The sequence below is a fragment of the Rhagoletis zephyria genome, unplaced genomic scaffold (genome assembly GCF_001687245.7).
Source record: "Rhagoletis zephyria isolate East Lansing unplaced genomic scaffold, Rhagoletis_zephyria_1.1 Rzeph_scaffold_01264, whole genome shotgun sequence".
Taxonomy (NCBI): Eukaryota; Metazoa; Arthropoda; class Insecta; order Diptera; family Tephritidae; genus Rhagoletis; species Rhagoletis zephyria.
In genome coordinates, this window is record NW_016158348.1 from 7,232 (window position 1) to 31,405 (window position 24,174).

General features: G+C 34.2%; 1 protein-coding gene across 1 annotated transcript in view; it reads right to left on the reverse strand.

Moving 5' to 3' along the window:
- The window catches only part of LOC108363381 (sialoadhesin-like), a gene marked incomplete at its 3' end in the record, with an annotated part of 96,255 nt that overhangs the window by 3,359 nt on the left and 68,722 nt on the right, over positions 1–24,174 (reverse strand). The window contains exons 9-10 of the mRNA XM_017616730.1: positions 11,692–11,830; positions 11–159 (exon numbers count right to left, since the gene is read on the reverse strand). Coding sequence (XP_017472219.1) covers positions 11–159; positions 11,692–11,830 — 288 coding nt within the window. The remainder of the gene's footprint in view (positions 1–10; positions 160–11,691; positions 11,831–24,174) is intronic.

Consider the following 24,174-nt stretch of genomic DNA (forward strand, 5'->3'; position numbering starts at 1 on the left):
TTATACTAACCGGCGACACATTTCTTGTGTTGTTGTAGGTCCAACTAAATTTCACTGAGTCTGCGGGATCCGCATCCACTTCACATTTTACCTGTACTGAGTGTATATTGAGTGCACCAAGTGATGTTTGCTCGGTACCCGGTCGGCATCGGGGCGAATCTGCAATTGAAGAGGAGAAGAAGGCGGTTTATGTAAATGTACAATATTTATGTAAATATATACATATATATATATACGTATTTTGTTTGTTTTTTGCTTTAGCTGCAATACGAAGAAAGTAAAACACGCAGACGTAGTGAAGCGACAGGCAGTTAAAGATGCAGTAGCGGAATATGGTTGCATTCGTTACACTGACATTGCGGTTGCAGCATTGCGGTTGATGGCGACTTGCTTGCAATAAATACATCCGCATATATGTATGTGTATGTGCATGTATAGATATAACCAAGTTTTGTTTGGTTTCCTTCAAGTGCCTCAAGGCGAGTAATTAACATGGTTCAGTTCGGTGTTGTGGTTATTTTCTGTGTGGGTATGCGTGTTTAGCTAGGTATGTACATATATGTGCATATGAATGTGTGTAATTGCTATCGAGTGAGATGAGCCAAGAATCGTTTACTTTCATATGACTCTGTCAAATGTACATATTGAAGCATCATACGCAGATATACATGTAAATATCGTTTTTCATCCATGGTCTACATTAGCGTAGACCGAAAATCCTCTCATATAAAAAAAATATATATATATGTGACCTGGTCTACGAAAAGGGAGCTTACGTGCGAAAACTAGTTTTCTGTGAAAAAGCTGTTAAAAGTAAGCAACTCGTTTCGTCAGTTTCTCATTATCTCGTTNACACTTCTAAGCAAGTTAGGATTTTCTGCTTTTCACCACGTGAAAAAGCATCTCATCTTCCATTCGAATCAACCAAAAAGTGAAAATTGATTTTTCCGATGCAAAAAGAATTATCGAAATCGGTTGACGTGGTCCAAAGTTATGCTGTAACATACAAAAAAAATAAATTAAAAATAAAATAAAAATATTCCGACGAACTGATAACCTCCTCCTTTTTGGGAAGTCGGTTAAAAATATGGTTCATAACGCTCTAAAAACAATCTGTGAAAGATGACAATTTTTGTTCAATATCTTATGCTCGCCTAAGTCCACCAATGTTTCAGTGCTAAAAAATTTTCTTAGCTTATTTTGATTCTCTACAAAAAAAGTCCATATACCAAATTTTGTAGAACTAATACTCTCGAAAATACTTGCAATTTTAGTAAAAAATTGTTATCAATTAATTTTTATTTTTTGAGCACATTGAACTTTGATGGACTTGGACGAGCTTAAGATATTTTTGCTATTACCAAACAATATTCTAAAATAGCGGATTTTCGGCCCACACTAATATGCATATTTAAATGTTCGCATCTCGCAAGTCACTGCATGAAGCGTGTATTTAGGGTACGAATTTGGGGCTTAATGCTCTTAAATTTAAAGAAAAATACTGGTTGAAAAGACCTACCTAGAATTTGATTAAAAGTGCTTAAAAAAGGATCAGTCCAGTGTCTTTGTGTTGAATGACCAGTATATTCTATCAGTTATTATTTGACCAGCAATATATTAGGTCAGTCAATGGTCGAAGAGGTCACTCCTTCCTCTTTTTAATTCGTTTCATACTGCGGAAATTTGTATTACTCTTATTATTAGCTTAAGTCCCTGTATTATTTAGTATTCGTTTTCGTATTCGAATTTGCTATCATATGTTATAATGATAATGGTAATAGTAATGACAATGGTAATAGTGATGGTAGTGGTAATGGTGATGATAACGGTAATGGTAACGGTAGTGGGAACTGTAATTGTTTTGTCTTAGCATTGGTGATGGTAGATAATAGTAAATAATGGCAATGGCAAGATTAATGGTTTTGGAAATGGTAATGGTAATAGTAATGGTATGGGTAACAAAAGTGTTGAGAGCAGTTTGAACGGGAACAAAATCAGAACAACAAGTGCGGGAACGTGTTCGTTAAGAAAGAAATACCGAAACCTTCGTGAACGTTTTCAATGAGAATGAAAGTACCCATAACGTTTTCAAGGAGGATCAAATAAGAACAAAAGTCTGGGGAACGTTTAGCTAGAGAAAAAAAAGAGAACAAAAGTTTTGAGAACTTAACGTTAGTAATGAGGGAGATGTCTGCGTGTTGGGATGAGAAATCTTTGCAGTGAGAACCATGACTGTCCATTTATGGAACATTTTTTCACTTTCTGTACTTTCTTATGTTCTCACTTTCGTTCTNTGTAATGAGGGAGATGTCTGCGTGTTGGGATGAGAAATCTTTGCAGTGAGAACCATGACAATTAATTCGCGATCGCTTATTATTAGGGTGAACTGTCCATTTATGGAACATTTTTTCACTTTCTGTACTTTCTTATGTTCTCACTTTCGTTCTTGTGAAAACAATCACGAATGTTTTGTTCTCGTTTAGGTTTAGGTTTTAAGCGTTCTTGGTAACAAAATGACGAGAACGACATTTTGTTTCGATCATACCTTTTTCTCTCGGGCCCTGATATGAACATGACATCCAAATAAAGGCGTAAAGGCATGTTTACACTATCGTATTTTATGGCTCATTCGAAATTTATGTCACGCTGAAATCAGGTAATTTGGCGTGTGAATAAATCAATTAGGTAATGAGGTAACTTATGATAAATTAAGAACCAAGTGAAGGAAAATGCGGCACATTAGGGCGATCCAAACGTACGTTCGGAGATTTTCTTTTAAATGGAAAAAAAATTACCCGTATTAAAAAAAATTATATTTATTATTTATGATTAAAATTAAATTTAGTTTTCCATGTATTTTATTTGGGGAAAACACTTTTTCGTAGAAATGGTGTGGAATTCTTGGAAATCCATATCTTTCCATCGGAAAACTCGTGCTTCTCTTTAGGAGACTTGCAATAACCATACTCAATTGTCTTTGTAAGCATTTTTTAATAATAACTATTTTTTAAAGATCCCCCAAAAACCGCAAAAAATGTAATGGGGAACCCACAAGAAATCTTTGAGGCAGTTTTTATTTTTTCCACTTAGAAAATTCACATGGGATGAGAGCTTAACTTGTTAACCTCTTTTTACCACCCTAATGTACATATGTATGGATATTTAAAGATATGATGTTCATTTCATCATCACCCTACCAAAAACAGTTTACCTGATACTCCAATAATATAAGTTTTGTTTCAAACCTCAAAGTATCTCATTTCCGAATTAGGTTTTCTGCTTTACTGCTTTTAATTTGTTTTCTTAATTTCTAAAATGGCCGACGTTTTTACCGCTGGTAAGGACAATCTTATAAAAACCAAAAACTTTTTTTTTACCATTAAAAACAAATGTATTTATATGTATATGTATTTCCTTTTACTTAATTCTCATTAGAAATTCTGCAAAACTATGTCACTTAAACCTGGGAGAGAATTCTCAGTTTTGTTGATAACCCTTAAAAAATACATATATTCACTCTCTACACACTTGATAAATGCATTTGTGTGATATGTATGTATGTACATATGTAACTCTTATGCCACGTTACAGTTATTAAGTGCACTATTATGTATACACTTACGTTGAACTACGGAAATGTGTGCGTACATGTATATACATACATACATATAGTTAGCACTGCTCGTTGCTAAGCTACTGCGAATAGATTTGTATGTATGTATATTAAAGTGAATTATATTTTGTAACGAAATTCTAAATGTATGCCCACTAACATTTTTAATTTTTGGGTAACATATTATAAGAGTTAAGACTGATAGCTCGCGCCTCAATACACAATAGGGCTAGGAATTTTATATAGCTTTGCGTTCGACTTAAACCAGATAGCGTCAGTAATACCTATGATTATCCAAGTGACCAATAGATCACGGTTAGATGCGGATACCTGCAGAACAGCTAGACTACTACGCTCGCAAATTGATAAGAAAAAAAACAGAACAACCGCTCAGCCACCCAAAAGAGAGGGCATTTCGAAGGTCATGGCCTGTGTAAACGGTAATTGGCTATTTGGTAGGTTGGCTATCTGGTAGACATCGCTCGCTGTCGTTATTGATGAGTGGTTTTAGAAGGTTGTGCTCTGGTGAAATGCTCGGCCCTGTCGCTGCAGCAGCAATCTCAACAGATGCTGTTTTCATGGTGCTAGATGTTTGAGCAACGGTTTTTCGCACAGAATAAAACAACGTGGCATATAGATTTGGCAAAAAAAATGTAGCGCACCTTAATGTGAATACATACATACACATATGTTTGTATGTAATCACACATGGAAAAGTAATTTGGAGCGAAACACACAAATATGTAAAAGTATCTTTTGCGGAAGTCATTTACCACCACTTAGCTGCAGGGCAAATGCATTTGTGAGTATCTATGATCCCTTTTTAGGTTTCATATGTAAAGAAGTTGCAGAAAACAGTTGAGTTGTTTTGTGAAAATTAGAGAGATACGACATTTTAAATATGTATACACATGCTTACGAGCATACCACTATATGGAAATATACAAACATATTTGTTGAATGTTAAACACTTAATGGAATGCCTTCATAATTTATTTGGAAAATTATTTTATGAACGTATACGCATAACTTGGTAACCAGTGGAATTGTGCAGAAATTTTCAGTAACTATTTAGGGAATTTAGATACGTACCTAAAGGTGAAAAGGTGCCAAGTCCATTTATTATTTAAATATAGGGTTTGATGCAGAATGACAGATAAAGCGAAACTACATCGATTTTTGGTCTCTCCTAAACAATTAAAAAAATGGACTTTTCACCTACACTTTTGTATATAATAAATATGTCAAAACTTAATCTATTCTTTTCTTGAAATTGGCTTCTGATCTACAGAGACTGTGCTTTAAAAAGTAGTAACAATAGTAATAGCTTCTACTATACACCCTACCCTATATCTTCTTTGAAAAAATTATCTATTATAGCGACACAAATGTTCGATAAATTAGAGGATCGAAGAGGGACTCATTGAAACCCTTCTTCGAAAGCGTGGAAGGGTGTTATGAATCAGCCAGGTTTAGGCTAATTCTCGTGAAGAATCTCGCATCTCCATGTATGTTGCAGTAAAATAACAGGTATAACAACTGTCTATTTTTAGAGAAAATTTTTGAGCCAGAATTGTCGGCGACATTTTTTCGGTTTAATAGGCACCTGTAGGCAAAAAGTATTCTAGTATTTTCACTGTCGCTTTCCAAAACTTGTCACAGTTGCCTACAGGCGTCTATGGGACAGAAGAAATGTCGCCGAAAATTCTGGTTCTGAAAATTTTTGGCAAAATCAACACGATTTTCTACCAACTTCAAACTTGCACTTTCTTATATTAAAAGTAAATGGGGTATAAAACTGCATTCTTAGAAGTTTTCAAAAAAAAGTTGCAGATTATTATGCAAATTTATTGAATGTTCCTAAGTTTTGCACACAGTTTGGAGATTTGATTTGTATGCTTTTTGGTGGAGTATGGACCATTTTTTTATAAAAAGTTAATGTAAACAACTAAGAATGCAAAACTTTGCATATACTGTGAATAATACACTATGCCAATACTTTTGTTCGTCACTGTATATCTATTGACAGCAAACTGTCAAAATGCTCTCGTTTTTATTACATGCTTATATCCTGGGAAATCAGCCCACTTACCATACGAAAATATACAACAAAGGGAACATAATATAATTATAGTAATGTTGGAAAGCCATTGCCAACTAATTGAACAAAAAATTAGCCAGGAACTTTTAACCGTCTCTAGGACCCCTTTGAGGTAAAGCATGAAATTATCAATAATATTTTGCACAAAAAATTTAAGTAAATTTAAAATAAGCATTGCGCAAAACACAATGACAAAAATGCTTTTCATGATGTTTACTGCGTAATGTCCCTGTGGTTTTCTGTTTCTTCCGTTTATTCTTCTGAATTTACCAGCATTTTTCTGGACATAGAGCACAATGAAAGCGCGTGCCATAAATACACACATTCGCATTGTCTTACCACTGTCGTTTCCATGGTTCGCTTTTTTCCGTTGTTTATTGCTCCAATGTCGCGCTACAGTGTGGTTTAAGCATAAAATACCTTTTTTTTTGCGCTTCCTATTTTCTTTCTACATTTTCCTGTTTTGTTTTTAATGCTTCACCATGTTTGAATTTTCATTAATTATTCATGGAATTCGCGATTTGAAGTGCGAAGGTGATGGGCTTGAATATGCGGTTGACGTTAAGAGACTTTGACGCGGATAAAAAAACAAAAAACATACTTTATGTTCATGCAAACAACAATCATGCAAGTAAGTACAATGAGTTTTATGATTATTTATGATTACTGTTTGTCTGNCATACTTTATGTTCATGCAAACAACAATCGCGCAAGTAAGTACAATGAGTTTTATGATTATTTATGATTACTGTTTGTCTGCTGCATGAATCCAATGCTAAAATTCAAATAAATATGCCATTGAAATAGAGACAGTGCTTTTTCTTAATCGCCTATGCGTCGACGGCACCGCCGCGCTGGACCACAGGGGACAGGAATATTTGTTATTATCCTGAACTTTTTTCACCGCACTCTTTAAATTACAGAATGTTAGTTGATACCCGTTATTTATGCATACATGTGTAAGTACAAATATGGCATTTGCTTTACAAATTGTACGTGCTTTCCTCCGCTTTGGATATATGTTTTTCTTTGTTTTTTTTTTTGTTTTTTTGATAGACTGGAGAATAGTAATCAATTAGAGCTGGTGCCGGTAAAGTAAAACGTGAAGCAATAAATGCTTATGTTTACGTTAGAATTATATTAGAAATTTATGTATTAAATGATCTACCTTTTTAATTTAAATAATATACTAGGAGTGCCAGTTACTATCGAAATTCGACCGTTTTTAAAGTTTTTTAAGACCCTTAATACGTCGTTTAACTTATAAGGTGCAAAATTACTTACGAGAAAATCTCCTGCTTTTAAATTAAAATGCGACAACATTTTTTAAACCTTTGAAGGTCTTTGTAGGACTGTGACATTCCAGTTTGTCGATAAATTTCTATAATTTGGTACATATAAAAAATTTAATGAAGTTCAATAACACTACAATCTGAAAACTCAACAAAATTCGATGACGCGAGTGCTCGATAAATTACGATATCGATATAAATCGATAGAATTTGAGTACCTCTACACAATTCGATAACTCGGTTAATTTTGATAACACCAAATTTTTCGAAAGCTACAGCAAAAAATTCGATAGCTTATTACACTCCGGTAACACGATAAAAGCCTTTAAGCAGTGATAACTCGATAAACTTGTGTATATTTTGAATATTCCAAAGACTTCGGTCAATAAATATCGATAACTTTATAAATTGAAGGAACATTAATCTAAGCGAAACCATGGCATTTGGGAGTAAATATCTACATACGTCATTCAGAACACATATTCACATATTCATTTATTAGCTGGCATACAAATCTCAAGTTGCTTTCCAGCAGCGGTGAAAGCTTTTATCCTGTGTGATATCAGTTACCGATCATATGGAACTTTTACCATTTGCCAGCCCATATAAAATATTTGAAAAGCTTTAAAAAGCTTACCTCGCGGGCTATGGTTTGCAGGGTAAGATGGACTAAACGCTGGGATCTTTTTTTATGCTTTTTTATACATTTTATATTAGTAATGGACAAACGGAGCTTTTACACAGTGCTCATCTATACAATATATGTACATATATATATGAAAAATGCGCTGTACACGAGGGCAAAGCGCTGCCAGCCACGACCAGGGAGCGCTTTTACCCTGTGCGTCTCCACATGAAACCCATTGTAAGTTCTAAAAAGTTTTTTCGGCGAGATATGTTTTAGTTGTGTTGAGTTAGTAGCTTTCGGTAGATTTAAACTCTGACGAAAACTCCGTCTAACAGGCGCTGATGTAAAACGATTTTGGGCAACGCCAGCGCGTGAGCAGAGCGTCTCTTTTATAAATTTTGTATAGAGAAGGATCATGTAGAATGTCTTTTTGCTCATTACTGATATTAAATTTGTGAAAAGCACTCAAAAATTTTTCGTTAGTCTTCAAACCAAATTATCCCTCGTCAAATTTGGAAAATCGTTCCATCATCCATCACACTCTTACCCTATCGGAAACAATAACAACCAAAATGAGAAGCTCTCTTTATTCTTTGGTGGCTTCCATTTTAAGCTCCCCATAAGTTGTGTATGTATGTGCATATATGTATTTATAAGCATATGTAGATGATAACAGAATAAAAGCTTTCTACGCAGAGTTTTATTTTCACTCTTCCATAGCTGGTTTCAGGAGGTTTGAGACTACAATAAGAATATTACTTAATAAATTTTTTAAAAAGATTTTGAATAAGATCAGTTTATTAACCACCCTCCTGTCAACTGCCAGACTGTTTTCTGACGCTACTAATTCTGACCTATTTTAATTTGTCATCAAAGCACAGTTTTCAGTTAAATTATCTGTAAAGCTAACTCCAAAGCTAATAAATACTTAAAACAGTGATGCACAAAACAGCGCCCGCGGGAGGAAATCTTCACAGTTCTCTATGGACGCGCTCAGAGTAAAAGCTCTCTCTGAGCATCTCTGATTTAAAAAATTGTTGCCATGGAGATAAAGCTTCTGCATCAGAGTATCAACCGTAAGTGGTGTCAACTAGCAGCCAGCTGAGCTTTGGACAATTCATTCGCGGAAAATCGCGAAGTCTGCTTGCAATATTTGTTTTAAAAACTATCACTACTCAGACTTAAAATACTGAGGAAGATTATATACATAATAATCTTTGTCTATACGATTCTTGTGAATGTCTAAAAAAAAAGTTTATACCAAATAAAATGTTCTTTTTATTATTATTATTCAAAAATAAACTTGATCCCTTAACCACACATGAGTTACTTTTGAAATCGTCTAATGCTGGGATTTGTAAAAGTCTCGTAGATTGTCACGCATAGTGAGAGCTTTTTGCTAACACAAACAACCACACGAGTAAAAAAATACATACAAGTAAGTAAATAGCACATACAGATTTATTTAGGTAAGTAAGTATGTGGTGCTCATGACATTCCCTCGAGTCGATATCTATTGAAAGACTACGAATTTTTTAACGCGCTCCACAGGCGTCAACTCAAGTGGATTTTCAGTAAAAACAATGGAAGTGAGATTACAAGTAGCGCGCGCGCAAAAAACAAAAAACAACGCATTGCGCCACCCAGACGACTTTCAATGAAAATGTGCAGACATATGAAGTTACTATTATAATAAATACATACATAGTTGCGGTATAATGATGTGAGGATAAAGCTGTNAAACGCATTGTGCCACCCAGACGACTTTCAATGAAAATGTGCAGACATATAAAGTTACTATTATAATAAATACATACATAGTTGCGGTATAATGATGTGAGGATAAAGCTGTCGGCAGTTAAATCGAGTCGAAAGCGAGCGCGTGCGCTTGGGGGATCAAATGCTGTCAGCACACAAAATCCAAGTTATTCACATACATATGTACTCAAGTAGCACACTGGTGTATAACTTGGTGCAAATTTACGAATTTTGGNTTATAATAAATACATACATAGTTGCGGTATAATGATGTGAGGATAAAGCTGTCGGCAGTTAAATCGAGTCGAAAGCGAGCGCGTGCGCTTGGGGGATCAAATGCTGTCAGCACACAAAATCCAAGTTATTCACATACATATGTACGTAAGCATAAATGTTTCGCCAGTGTGGGTGGATGTGTGTATGTTTTATTTATGTGTACAGTTGAGCATCAAAAGTTGGAATCAGGAAAATTTTTTAAGNTTTCACAAATTTATACCAAGTTATACACCAGTGTGCTACTTGAGTACGTAAGCATAAATGTTTCGCCAGTGTGGGTGGATGTGTGTATGTTTTATTTATGTGTACAGTTGAGCATCAAAAGTTGGAATCAGGAAAATTTTTTAACTTTCAACCAAATTACTTACGTACTTACATACATACAAAAGTGTGTAGTACCTGTTGAATAAGTCAGTGACTTTTTGAATTTTCGGCGTAGTCACTTTGAATGCAACACTCCTATCAACAACCTCTATTAGTAGACTACTATCGAATTTGAGCAATATACATAGGTAATTTAAATTGTGCTTGATATCCACTGAAAACAGGCAACTTAGAAATTCTTACGAAAATTGACGAAGATAAATTTCGTGCCACTGCAAGCACTGGTTTTTTATGCAAAAAAAATAATAATTAACTATTTTATTTTACATTATTTTATGTATATTAATTTAATTTATTTAGTTTTTTTATATTTTTATCATTTTACTCTATTTAATTTTACCTAATTTAATTTAATTTTATACTCCAAAAAAGGTTCAGATTGGCTTGTGATCCTCATATTTGCCCTAACACTGTATTTGTTGATACTCTTACATAATAAATATGTACATACTATGTAAATATGTATTTGTGTCTGTGCGGCAGCGTTTATGCCCNGTTTCAACCAAATTACTTTCGTACTTACATACATACAAAAGTGTGTAGTACCTGTTGAATAAGACAGTGACTTTTTGAATTATCGGCGTAGTCACTTTGAATGCAACACTCCTACCAACAACCATCTATTAGTAGACTACTATCAAATTTGGGCAACTTAGAAATTCTTACGAAAATTGATGAAGATAAATTTCGTGCCTCTGCAAGCACTGGTTTTTCATGCAAAAAAATAACAATTAACTATTTTATTTTATTTTATTTTACATTAGTTTATGTATATTAATTTAATTTATTTCGTTTTTTTATATTTTTATCATTTTACTCTATTTAACTTTACCTAATTTAATTTAATTTTATACTCTAAAAATTTTCTATTGGCTTGTGATCCTCATATTTGCCCTAACACTGTATTTGTTGATACTCTTACATAATATATACATACTATGTAAATATGTATTTGTGTCTGTGCGGCAGCGTTTATGCCCTGCAAATTGTGGCACAACAAATCTGCATATCAATGTTTCTGTCAAAACGTGAAATTTCCATTTGAATTGATAAACCGAGATTCACTACCGACAGTCCCATTCCGTATATTTTTTTTTTGTTTGTTCTCTCCTCAAGCTTTTGTTTTTCACGCTACTCTTATATCTCGCCTTCTTTAGGTTATCCAACCATTGTAACCATCTTCGTTTGTATGTATGTATGTATGTTTCGTTGTGTTATTGTAACCTTTGCATAAATTTCGAAGTAAATCGAAGAGCTTCGCATAAAATTTTAGCTTAGCAAGAAATGAAGGCTAAGGATGAGCAAACCAGGGATGACGGGGTGGCTAGAAATGGTGGCAGGCAAGTAGAAGAAATGCGTATTTTGTCTGGTGGATTTGCGTCGTAATCTGAAATTGATATGCTTCGAGACCTACTACAGTGAAATTTGTCAGCAATTCTTTGCTGTTGTTTGCTCTTATTCTCGACAATGAAATCAATTGAATGCTTATATAAGTAAATGTAAAACATCTTTTGACCAAATATATTTATGCACAATTTTCGTCTTTAGTGTGAATGAATTTTTATGCGTCTTTCTTGTTAGCAATGCCTACGATAATATATATGTACATATAACTAATTTTTATATATAGATTACTTACATTGCACTTTAAGCGTCAAGCTGTTGCTGCGCGTTTCTCCCTCCGTATTGGCTGCACCACACGCATACGCACCCGCACTCTCGCGCAGCAGCTGAGTCAGATGCAATATCTCTGTACTCTCACCAGACATACGCATGCCCTGCAATGAAGAAGAAAATAGGGAAATTTTCAAAGGTTAAACAATTCTGCAACGAATCCCAATAAATAATTAAAAATTATGAAATGTAAGGGTAAGTATGTATGTAAAAGCTTTGTTAGCTTATTTCCTCAAACTTACATACACACGTACATAGTACAGATATGTATGTATGTATATCGACATAAATATATACATCTTTACATACGTAAATGTGCAACAAAGAGTAACTTTTATTAAAGTTGATACGCGTAATATAGCAAAAGGGGCGCATTCGCACAATTTGCTTCAATTATTGCTTTCCCTTCGACGCACGTTCGAGTAAAATAGCTGAGAAAATTACCGCCAATTGTACGCTAGTTAACCCAGAAAAAGAATGAAAAGCAAAGAAATTGGCAATACAACAACATGAAAGCCGACCGGCATCTACGGCAACCGCAAGCGGTGCAATGCGTAGCTGGTAGTATTTCCGTTTCGGAAATTTTCCGTTAGACCGGCTATAAACGTCGCTATGTAGCCCCTATTAACTATGGCGCTGTCCAATAATACTGCTTCATATAATGTCCTACGCTATTCTTCTATATTTTTTTTTTTTTTTTTATGAAGATTGCAAATACTATTTAACAATTGTTATGTCCCTGTTAGGGTCCCTGCTGCTCCCGTAGGGTTCTCCTGCTGTAAATTTTTTCGCGCTGGTTATATGTAGCTCTAAGCACATTTTCTTTTGTAAATTTTCCTTTGCGCTTTCACAGATTTGTCATGCCAACCACGAACACAATACAAATTTTAAATGATCTGTAAAAATTGGAAATAAAAAGGTTGTGNCAAATTTTCAAAGGTTAAACAATTCTGCAACGAATCGCAATAAATAGTTAAAAATTATGAACTGTAAAGGTAAGTATGTATGTAAAAGCTTTGTTAGCTTATTTCCTCAAACTTACATACACACATACATAGTACAGATATGTATGTATGTATATCGACATAAATATATACATCTTTACATACGTAAATGTGCTACAAAGAGTAACTTTTATTAAAGTTGATACGCGTAATATAGCAAAAGGGGCGCATTCGCACAATTTGCTTCAATTATTGCTTTCCTTTCGACGCACGTTCGAGTAAAATAGCTGAGAAAATTACCGCCAATTGTACGCTAGTTAACCCAGAAAAAGAATGAAAAGCAAAGGAATTGGCAATACAACAACATGAAAGCCGACCGGCATCTACGGCAACCGCAAGCGGTGCAATGCGTAGCTGGTAATATTTCCGTTTCGGAAATTTTCCGTTAGACCGGCTATAAACGTCGCTATGTAGCCCCTATTAACTATGGCCTAGCCCAATAATACTGCTTCATATAATGTCCTACGCTATTCTTCCATATATTTTTTTTTTTTTATGAAGATTGCAAATACTATTTAATAATTGTTATGTCCCTGTTAGGGTCCCTGCTGCTCCGGTAGGGTTCTCCTGCTGTAATTTTTTTCGCGCTGGTTATATGTAGCTCTAAGCACATTTTCTTTTGTAAATTTTCCTTTGCGCTTTCACAGATTTGTCATGCCAACCACGAATACAATACAAATTTTAAATGATCTGTAAAAATTGGAAATAAAAAGGTTGTGATTACAATTATGCGCATAAGGTATGAATTGTTTCAACAGCCAATGTTAAATTTATTTTAGGTCATTGAATTTCAGTTTTTTCTTCGCAGGTTGATGTTTCATCATAGACTGAGAAAAAAAAAAAGGCAAATTGTGTTTGTTTTAAGTTAAAAACCCACAGGATTTGGCGCTAAGTGGTCTTTTATAAATATAAATACTTTAAACTGACTTTTGTTGGCGATTTTTTTTGAAAAAATATGCACTTTTTAATTGTTTTTTTTTATAGTTCAGTTACAAAATATTTATTTCTTTTTATGACTTTAACATATGTACATATTTCATCTGACAGCATTCGAACCATTTAAGCTACAAATAATAGAAAGCACTTTTGCGCACTCAGCTACAGCCAGTACCGGTAAATTTGACTTATTATGGAACGAATTTCCGTTATACCTTGACAAGTGTACATTTCCGACTCATCATATTTCTAAATGGCAGTGCAATAGGTGTAAACTCTACTTTGTAAGCGAAGCAGGTCACGTCTAGGCCAAGAAGTGCCAATTGATGTGTTAACATAAGACTATATTAAGTAGTTCCAATTTGCATAGCGTTCTAGCTATCTTTGATGGGAGATATAAAGATATTTAGATAAGTGTATTGCTAAATGAAAATATATTTCCATCTTTTATTCAAAGCGGATGTAATCATTAAGCAGGAAAGATTTTAAGCCACGCGCCATAATCGTACATGGCGTATGAGTAACGGTATCCACTTGATAAAGTTATAAGAAATTAACATGAGCCGATTTTNTGACTTTTGTTGGCGATTTTTTTTGAAAAAATATGCACTTTTTAAATGTTTTTTTTATAGTTCAGTTACAAAAAATTTTTTTTTTTATGACTTTAACATACATATTTCATCTGACAGCATTCGAACCATTTAAACTACAAATAATAGCAAGCAATTTTTCGCACTCAGCTACAGCCAGTACCGGTAAATTTGACTTATTATGGAACGAATTTTCGTCATACCTTGACAAGTGTACATTTCCGACTCATCATATTTCTAAATGGCAATGCAATAGGTGTAAACTCTACTTTGTAAGCGAAGCAGGTCACGTCTAGGCCAAGAAGTGTCCACTGTTATGTTAACATAAGAATATATTAAGTAGTTCCAATTTGCATAGCGTTCTAAAGGGTGATTTTTTTGAGGTTAGGATTTTCATGCATTAGTATTTGACAGATCACGTGGGATTTCAGACATGGTGTCAAAGAGAAAGATGNGATAAGTGTATTGCTAAATGAAAATATATTTCCATCTTTTATTCAAAGCGGATGTAATCATTAAGCAGGAAAGATTTTAAGCCACGCGCCATAATCGTACATGGCGTATGAGTAACGGTATCCACTTGATAAAGTTATAAGAAATTAACATGAGCCGATTTTGCAGCCAGCCAACATTTAGTTGAATGCAGCAGTTGCTTGGTGTAAATGGTCTTTCAACTAATCAAGAGAAGCTTTTCTTCAAGGCGGAAATACACTCGGAGTGAAAGTGCTGTGTATTTAAGTATTTTGGATGTCAGTAAATGATTGTATTCACATAATTAAGGTGCGCTAACGACATTGAGGAAATATATATGTATGTATAGTTAAGTATTTTAACANTGCAGCCAGCCAACATTTAGTTGAATGCAGCAGTTGCTTGGTGTAAATGGTCTTTCAACAAATCAAGAGAAGCTTTTCTTCAAGGCGGAAATACACTCGGAGTGAAAGTGCTGTGTATTTAAGTATTTTGGATCTAAGTAAATGATTGTATTCACATAATTAAGATGCGCTAACGACATTGAGGAAATATATATGTATGTATAGTTAAGTATTTTAACAGCTCTAAATACTAATTAATTTAATATATTAAGTTATTTTTACGCAACAAAATACCACGTGCAATAGAATACAATATAACATTTCTAGTTATTTAGCATCTATCATCACTTTAAATAAATAAAAAAGCTTGTTACTTTAGTGCTTAGTAGCTTCTTAAACTCGACATATTTAAATACAAAGTACCCAAATTTGGTATCCAAACAAGTACCTGTCTCAATTGTTTGCAGTATTTTAAAGCAACTTTAAAACAACAAATCTATGTATGTTCACATTTAAGTACACACTTGCCCATCTCTAGAAGCTGTGCAAGACAACAGTTATTGTTGATAAATAACAGCAGACCCAAGCCAACTATACATATGTCTAATATAAAAAAAAAATATAAAAAAAATTTAACAAGAACTTGCAGCAAATATTTTCATTGCTTACTAAATCGATTCATTTCCTATTTGCAACTGACACTCACTTTCCATATTCTCCGCTCTCTAACACTTTTCAAGCCAGTAGTCTGCCAAAAGTCAGTAACTTTTTGAATTCAAGATAGTTTTTTTGCCAAATAAAAAGTTTTCCTTCTCTACACGGTGTCCTTTTTGCTCGATGCAATGTTTGATAGTAGTTAACAGGACACATTCCGAGTAGATCAAAGCATTCCAAATTCTATGAGAAAGTCTTCATGCAGGAAGTTTTTCGAAAGCGTTCGAAGCTTTAGTTTTCCCTTTGATTTTTAAGCTTCATAATGCTGCACAGTGTCACGACAATATAGAGGCAGGTGGAACAAAATCATGGTGAGAGTCAATAAAATAAGCAGGTAGGGCTTAGNTAAAAAAAAATATAAAAAAAATTTAACAAGAGCTTGTAGCAAATATTTTCATTGCTTACTAAATCGATTCGTTTCCTATTTGCAACTGACACTCACTTTCCATATTCTTCCGCTCTCTGACACTATTCAAGCCAGTAGTCTGCCAAAAGTCAGTAACTTTTTGAATTTAAGATAGTTTTTTTGCCAAATAAAGAGTTTTCCTTCTCTACACGGTGTCAATTTTGCTCGATGCAATGTTTGATAGTAGTTAACAGGACACATTCCGAGTAGATCAAAGCATTCCAAATTCTATGAGAAAGTCTTCATGCCGGAAGTTTTTCGAAAGCGTTCGAAGCTTTAGTTTTCCCTTTGATTTTTAAGCTTCATAATGCTGCACAGTGTTTCGACAATATGGAGGCAAGTGGAACAAAATCATGGTGAGAGTCAATAAAATAAGCAGGTAGGGCTTAGGGAGGGAAGAGTAAAAGTCATAAATACAAAATTTTACATAATTTCCTTTTTGGATTATGACACTATTAAAGTAAATAAGCGATATGGTCATATGAGTTTATGAGTATTAGAAATTTTAGTTGTTGTTGGTGTAGCTACACGTAAATTAAGCTTTAAATGGACTGTTGCTTATACAAATTTATTTTACTATTTAATCAAAACAGAATAATTTTTCAATTAATCGTACATTGTTAAGTAAAGTAACAAGAGTAAGAGTAAAAAACTAAACAAAAAAATATAGAACGAAAATACATTTTAAGGTAGCATTTAATTCCACGCAAAGTAAATTAATTAAAGAGCTTTATGTATATTCGAACATACAAAGTTATGAACAGAACATTGGTGAGGAGGCAAGTTAATTGAAGGTTGGCTGTGACTTTATTAGAAATTATCATACGAAAGGCGAACGTAATTTGGCAGCTAATGAATTCTGACGTGCTTACCTCAACAAATATATTGTATTTTCAGAACTCGCCAAGGTGCAAAGAGGATAAGCCACATAAACAAATTTATGTACATACATATATAAGATGAGTGGGTGCGCAGCTGAGCCTTTTCTTAGTGAAAGCAAAATTTGACGGCAGCCAAAGACCGAAGACTAATGAATACAAAATTAACAGTTGCAACTACAGTGTTACTTTTTCAGTTTCAGCTACATACGGTGGCCAGACTTTAAACAAGAAAGTGACATATATATGTATATATAAGTTTTGGCTAATTTTATTTATTTAAATTTTTTATTTTTATTTTTTTTATGAAAATATGACTCATGATAAAAAAAAACATTTAAATCTAAAATTTAAACTTCGTAGAAGATTTAAAAATTTTAAGCTTCTCAGTCCGGTTTTTTTAGAGTTTTTTGAGTATGCAGTGTTATGGCCCACTATATTCTAGTAGAGTACAGGTTTTAAGTAGCTAGGACATACCGTTGAATTTTGTAATTTTGCAACACCTTCCAAAAAAATAAAAATAAAAATTAGCAAAAATCAGCGGTAAGCTCTAGCAGCTTCGAACTTGCCTTTTATTGTACTAAAATTGAATGCGCCGCAAAACAGCATACTCAGAATGTTTCTAAGGAATCAAATTAAAAAGCTCGAAATTTTGAAGGAAAATTGTCGAATTTTTCTAGTTTGAAATTTTTGCTAAACTGTCTCTATCCAATTTATATAAAGCCACTGTGGGTATGTATTTTTTTTAATTTCGTTTCCCAATTCCTTTTTTGAAAATAAAGTTTGTATTACAACGAAAAACATAAAAATTAAATTTCTAAACTTTGCCCAGAACTAAAAAAAAAAATCAATAAAACTGTATGAAAATTTATAAAGTTTTCATGAAAATTTGTCTCATTCTAATCAGGTTTTTTTAGAAAACCTTTAAACTATGCAGTTTTGTAACATATTAAATTAAAGTGAAAATTTGAAGTTGCTAAAAAAACCTGCTTATTTTTCATAATTTCCATGCTGACTGTATTGTGTTTGACACCGATCGCAAAAAAAAAAATTATCAAAAATCATCCGTATTCTTTAGGAACCTCAAACTTGACTTTTATTAATCTAATATTTATTGGCCTAAAAAATTCATAAACAAAATTTTTCAAAAAAAAAATCGGATTATGAACTAGGAAATTTTCCTGCGCTTTGCACAAAGTATTGAAATTTAATTTTTATGCTTTTTGTTTTTGTGTAAACTATATTTCTAGAAGAAATTAGCTGTCCATACATTGTAAAAAATACACTGTGTCTAGACTTTTGTCGTTGACTGTATTTATCTTGGCAACAGCAAGACAGCAGTTGATCTTCAAGAAATGTAAATGTATATGGACGTACATATTTTCATAGTATTTTTTGTGTAACATGATAATTAAATCGAATTTAGGAGACTTTAATCTGATTCCACATAAACATTCATTTAGCCAGAAGCACAAAAATTACCAACAAGTAAAAATGATAAAATATGGAAAACGCTGCCCACACATAGACATACCTAAATTGCATATATTTTCATAACATCGAACAAACAAATCTCCAGGCACCTTTGGCTCTTAAATTTATTATTTGTCTGCTTCTTACTAAGCCTCTACAATTTCAATTATATTTATTAATGTCGTTTTTCATTAGGGAAACATTTTCGTTAAGCAAATGGCTGAATGAATAAACGAAAGAAAGAACTAAAAAATGTGGCAAATGGAAAATGAAAATGAAAATTAGAAATGAAAATAAGAATGAAAATGAACATAAAAAATCATACTTAAAGGGAAAAAGAAAATGAGAATAGGTATGTATGCCATCGGCATTGCCTTTTTTGCTGCGGTTGTTGTTGTTACGCTATTGTTCTCGCTAATATGTAGCTGTTATTGAAATAACGAACGCCTATTCGACGCAGCACAAATTTGATGGGCGTTGTAGGGCGCCCACCCAATTTTTAAGCGCACTCACATACACACACACACACACAGACACACAGACTTACAGATACCACGTCTTGAAAGCCAATGAGTGTGTTTTTATATTGAGGTTTAGCTACTACGCTACCATTCAGAGCCTCGGATGTAAGCCACCGCTGTTTTCACTTCAATCGCAATTTTTTGGACTTGGCTTCTTGTCATTATTTTCCATTTTCTGACAATGCGAAATGAATTTAATTTTCTCATCATTTGGGTAGTCAGCTAGATGGAAGGACGACATAGAAAAAATACAAATGCACGTACATATGTATGTATAGAAAAACATGCGAAGCATTTATTTTTGGCATTCTACATACAAGTGTCGCCTCATGTTGAGCTGAAATAAATAAAATTACTCATACGCTCAGGTGTACAAAATTTGCTGGGTTTTTATTGTTCACTAACTCGTTTGTTGTAATATAACGCAAATTCTGATTGCATGTGTTTTTAATGCTAAATGGTTAATTTGGGAAAATATCGGTTTTAATGAGGCCTCGAAGAATTCGCAGCTGTCTTGACAACATAAAATTTAGTGTTACAGATTTGGAAGGGGAAATGGCAGAGAGTCAACAGAGTAAAGTAATTACATATATACAGATGTATCTGTGAACTTTTGACATAACTTCTTTGCTTTCTGTAGGTTGAAGATTTTAATCCTAATCAACATTCCCCAATTTGCGAGAAGCGAGATCCACATGTTTTTAATATTAACTACAAGGTCCTGTCGGCGACTGTGTGCAATGCTTAAGCCTTTTATCAACCAACTGCTTAGTCCTTAACAGTTTGGATTCAGAACTGCTAAATCAACGTATTTCAGTAGTGAAAGGGCTTAAATCAAGATCTGGGGATTCCCCAAAAGGGAGACTTCAGACTGTTGTGAACTAAGAGGTAAGTTACTTTTTCTTCTTCTTCTCCAGCATCAACTCAGCGAAGTTATTCGGGTACCTGTGCCATTTTCAAAATATTTATCAGGGTGTTTATTGAATTGCTGATCGCTAATGGTCCCTTCGGTGCCCTGCGAAGTCAGCGGTGTGACTGCATACTTGTGGGATCAAGAAGGACAAATGGCTAAGACTATGGCACATTCCCATCGAAACCCGGCCCCGTAGTTATGAAGACAACCTTCTTGTCTACAGTTGGGACACAATAAAAAGTGTAATCGGCGGTACCCACCTCAGTACACCGGAAACACAAGCAACGGTATCCTTTTCCTAAATGAATTCCCATCTATCTCGAAGCCTGCCGGTGGTACAAACCATAGTATCATAGTGCCAGTCGCGGTATAGAGGGATGCAGCCATTGGCTTTCGGCAAAGCGATGCACATTTTAGTGTTATTCTATAGGCCAACACCTTTGAAAAGATACCTTATATTATTGAGTTCTGGCTACTAGTTGGAAAGCTAAACAGCTAAATTTATTTTGGTTCCTGTCTCCACTACGAGATGCTTTGCGATGTTTGTGGCGTCTGTACGTACGTTCATCTAATTTTTTTACAAACTTCAAGTACAAAAAAAAAATTAGAAGGTTTTGTTCCAGGCTGTTTCTACTCGTATGCCTTTGTGGGCGTAGCTTTGATTTGGTATATACATATAACAAATTTTGTGTTTTTAGTTCAGCATTCGTCACCTCAAAGAGGTGTTTTATTTGATCTAAGTATACGACGGAAAATAGTTGTTGTTAGTAATTAATGCTATTAAAGCTCGGGAAAAATGTCGAATTTCGACTACCACACGTAGTCGCGTAGGGTTAATTGTCTGGCGAAGCTAAGAGCCGTACGCAGATACAAATTTTCACGTTTTACTGTTATACAAAAATTTATGCTATTTCAAGGTTAATGCATCGGGACAAAACGAGTGCTCTATTGGTGCCCCTGACTGAAAAAACTACGCTTGCTAACTGCAAGTCTACACGAGCATTTTATTATCTCAACTTCTTCATGTAGGGCTTGACGACACGCAACCTCATTCGTCTTACGACTATAAATATTATGTGTATATTTGTGTGTATTACTACTTTATTTCACCTCTCCTGCTGCGACAGAAGACATTTCAAATTCCATTAATTTTAATATTTACTTGAAACAAAAGCAGCATCCATTTGACTTTTGTGCAAAACTCAGCTGGTATTCAATGGGACTTTCTGAATTTCTATTTGCTTATTCATGACAAATAAGTAACCGCACATACATATGAGATGCAAAATTTATACAAATTGTATACGTTACGGTAGCTACAACTACACATGCATGAATACATTTGCGTTAGTGAGCCAACAAAAAGTTTGCCATTTTCAGTAGCAAATAAATGCGCAAACCTTTACTCATATTAACATATAACTATATACTATTCGTACATATATCTGTATGAGTATGCAAAGCGTAAATATGTATGTTTATAGTACTCAACACACATGCAAAAAAAAAAATATGTGTGTTTATAGTAGAAAACACGTTTGTGCAATAAAGTATCCGACTGTAAAAGACACGCACAGTCAATAAGTCAAATATTACGATAACAATGTGTGTGTGTGTGTGTGTGTGGCACACGCATGCAACAACAACGTTAGCAAGAAATGTAATCAATGACTGCTAGCGTCCGAAATTTATTACTTTTCAATGTCACGTTCATCATCACGTTTTACCCATAATCACATAGGATTTCTACCCATTAGATGTGCGTATCCATCCTTAAGGACGCCATTTATTACGCACCCAATATCCCATCTACTTTTTGCTTTCCCTCCTTTTATACTTTTAATACTACATATATCAGCGTACGGAAGACAAAAAAATCGTTACTTTAACTGTTGAGTTAAGAATTTATTTCAATGTTTATATCTGGCTTGGGTCAAATCCCCTTTGTACAAATATATGTGTGTTTGATTGAGTACTGCAACAATGTGGCCATAGCGTAAAGAAGGGCAAGCATGCCAGTATGAGTTGCAGATGTAGGTGCTTTAATGGAAAGAATAGTGGAATTGAAAGCAAAATATACATTTTAAGTTATTTTACATATTTACAGTTGAAAATTTGATTTCAACCACTGTAAAAGAACTATAAGTATGCTTTGCTGTTGTGATACCTGTGATAATATTGCCGCGACAGTTAATACGACAGACGAAGTTTTAATAGATCGAGTGGCATTAATTTCTGTTGATCCAATCGGTTCACATGATCTAAAGTTATGCGGTAAAACACATAAGAGAATAAAAGCTTGTAAATAAGCTTTCCCAAAAATATGCGAAAAGCAGGAGATTTAAAATTTTTTAACTACCTTCAAAATATTTTCGAACTAAAACTATCTTAAACCGCTCTCTTGTGATACTTTTTCATGCTTATGTACATATAATTTAGAAATTAAGCAATTTCAAAACCATTTTGATTGATACCCGTATTGTAATAATTCATTGAAATGATTGAATAGTTTGAATTTTACTTCTTAAACCGTTAATTCCTATAATTCCTGTAGAATTTGAATTTTCAAAAATGTGGAAACCCTGCTATATATACATATGTTGCTTAGAAATAAAGCCTCAGAAAATTACCTTAAATACCTCAGAAAACTATACACGTTCGACTTTAAAAACAGGTGGCCGCCCCATGGGCGTAGCCAGGTAGGGGCAGGGGGGTACTCGAGCCCCCCCCCTAACTTTAAAATTTTCCTTATATATATATAAAATAGTACCCTGAAATGCCAGCTTAATAGGGTCGAGCCCTCCCCTGTTTGATTTTTTAAACAGTTGGCAATCCTCCTACACGGGGTATTGTCAATAAAATAACAAACAAAGGAGCCCCAACTCTTTTCATTGAGCCATAAAAGAGTGGGCTCTCTCTGCCCTGGCCCGCCAGAAGGAAGAGGCTCAAGTAAATGGCTACTGGGACGATCTACCAAGTCGCGAGCATACCAAGCACATTTTAGAAATCAGTTTTAGAACTACCACAGTATACAGCAGGCTTTGCAAATTAAATGGTAAAAATCTCCTTGTTTATTTAATAAATTCTTTAAATTACATTTTTTTTTAATTTTAAGCTTTCATCTTCTTATTTGCACAACAATTATTTTCGTCCCATTTAGTGAAGCTCTTTTGTGTGTTGCCAGAAGTCAGTGTGTGTCGAATTGCTCTGTAGCCAAATCGGTTGGTTAATTAAGAGTTTTCGTATTTTACGAGTATCATCGATAGTACTTTAAGGCAATATTGTGGCTTAAACCCCGCCACGAGCTTCATCTCTATATGTCTATTGGTCTGGGTACTTCTTCATTAATTGCGCTTTCTATGTCATTATTCAATAACATAGGCAATGGGTCGCTACGTTTCTCAAGTGTGCTGGGATTTTTCTTACTACATTAATTGCTTTGCATCTGCATAAACTAGCCAATTTATACAATTTCGAAACCATTTCAATACTATTTTACTTAAATTAGCGAATTGTCACCCATTTTTGTTACCACTTTCAAACCAGTTTCTCTTTCCTGCACGATATCACTGAATAATGAAATATACATAAAAATAAGCTTTCGTGTTTGTGAACTTGAAGCCCCTGCTTAACATTTGGTCCGACTTTTCAATTGCGATGCTGATCACTGCTCTTCGGGCTGGTCATAATTTTAACGCAGCCAGCTCAAGGGGCTGAGAGGAACAGAAACAAAATACTGATATATGACTTGATGAAATTAGGCGGCCATTTGTTGGCAAGTCACAAATTTATATACAAGAAGCATAAATACATTTGTATATTTATTTAGGTCGTGGTTATATCAAAGAAGCCAGCAAGCAACACAATTCATAATCAACGTTGGAGAAACAATTACGTACATGAGTGGCCAATAAAATAAAATGATTCATTGTTATGGCGTGCTGAAATAGCAGTTGATGTGCATACATACATACATTGGGCTGAGACAACACATTTACTTTGGCTCTGTGTATGAGATGCTGGGACGAAAAAGCGCCGCTAAACATCGTTATCGACGATATCGACTCTCTTTATATAACATTTGATCAATAAAGCAGTCGATGTGTGAGTTCTAAGTGTGGTTTAGTATTGTTTGCATGCTGTTCTTAAATTATACATATCTGCAGCTTTTGCGCCTTAACGTATACTACGCCTTCGT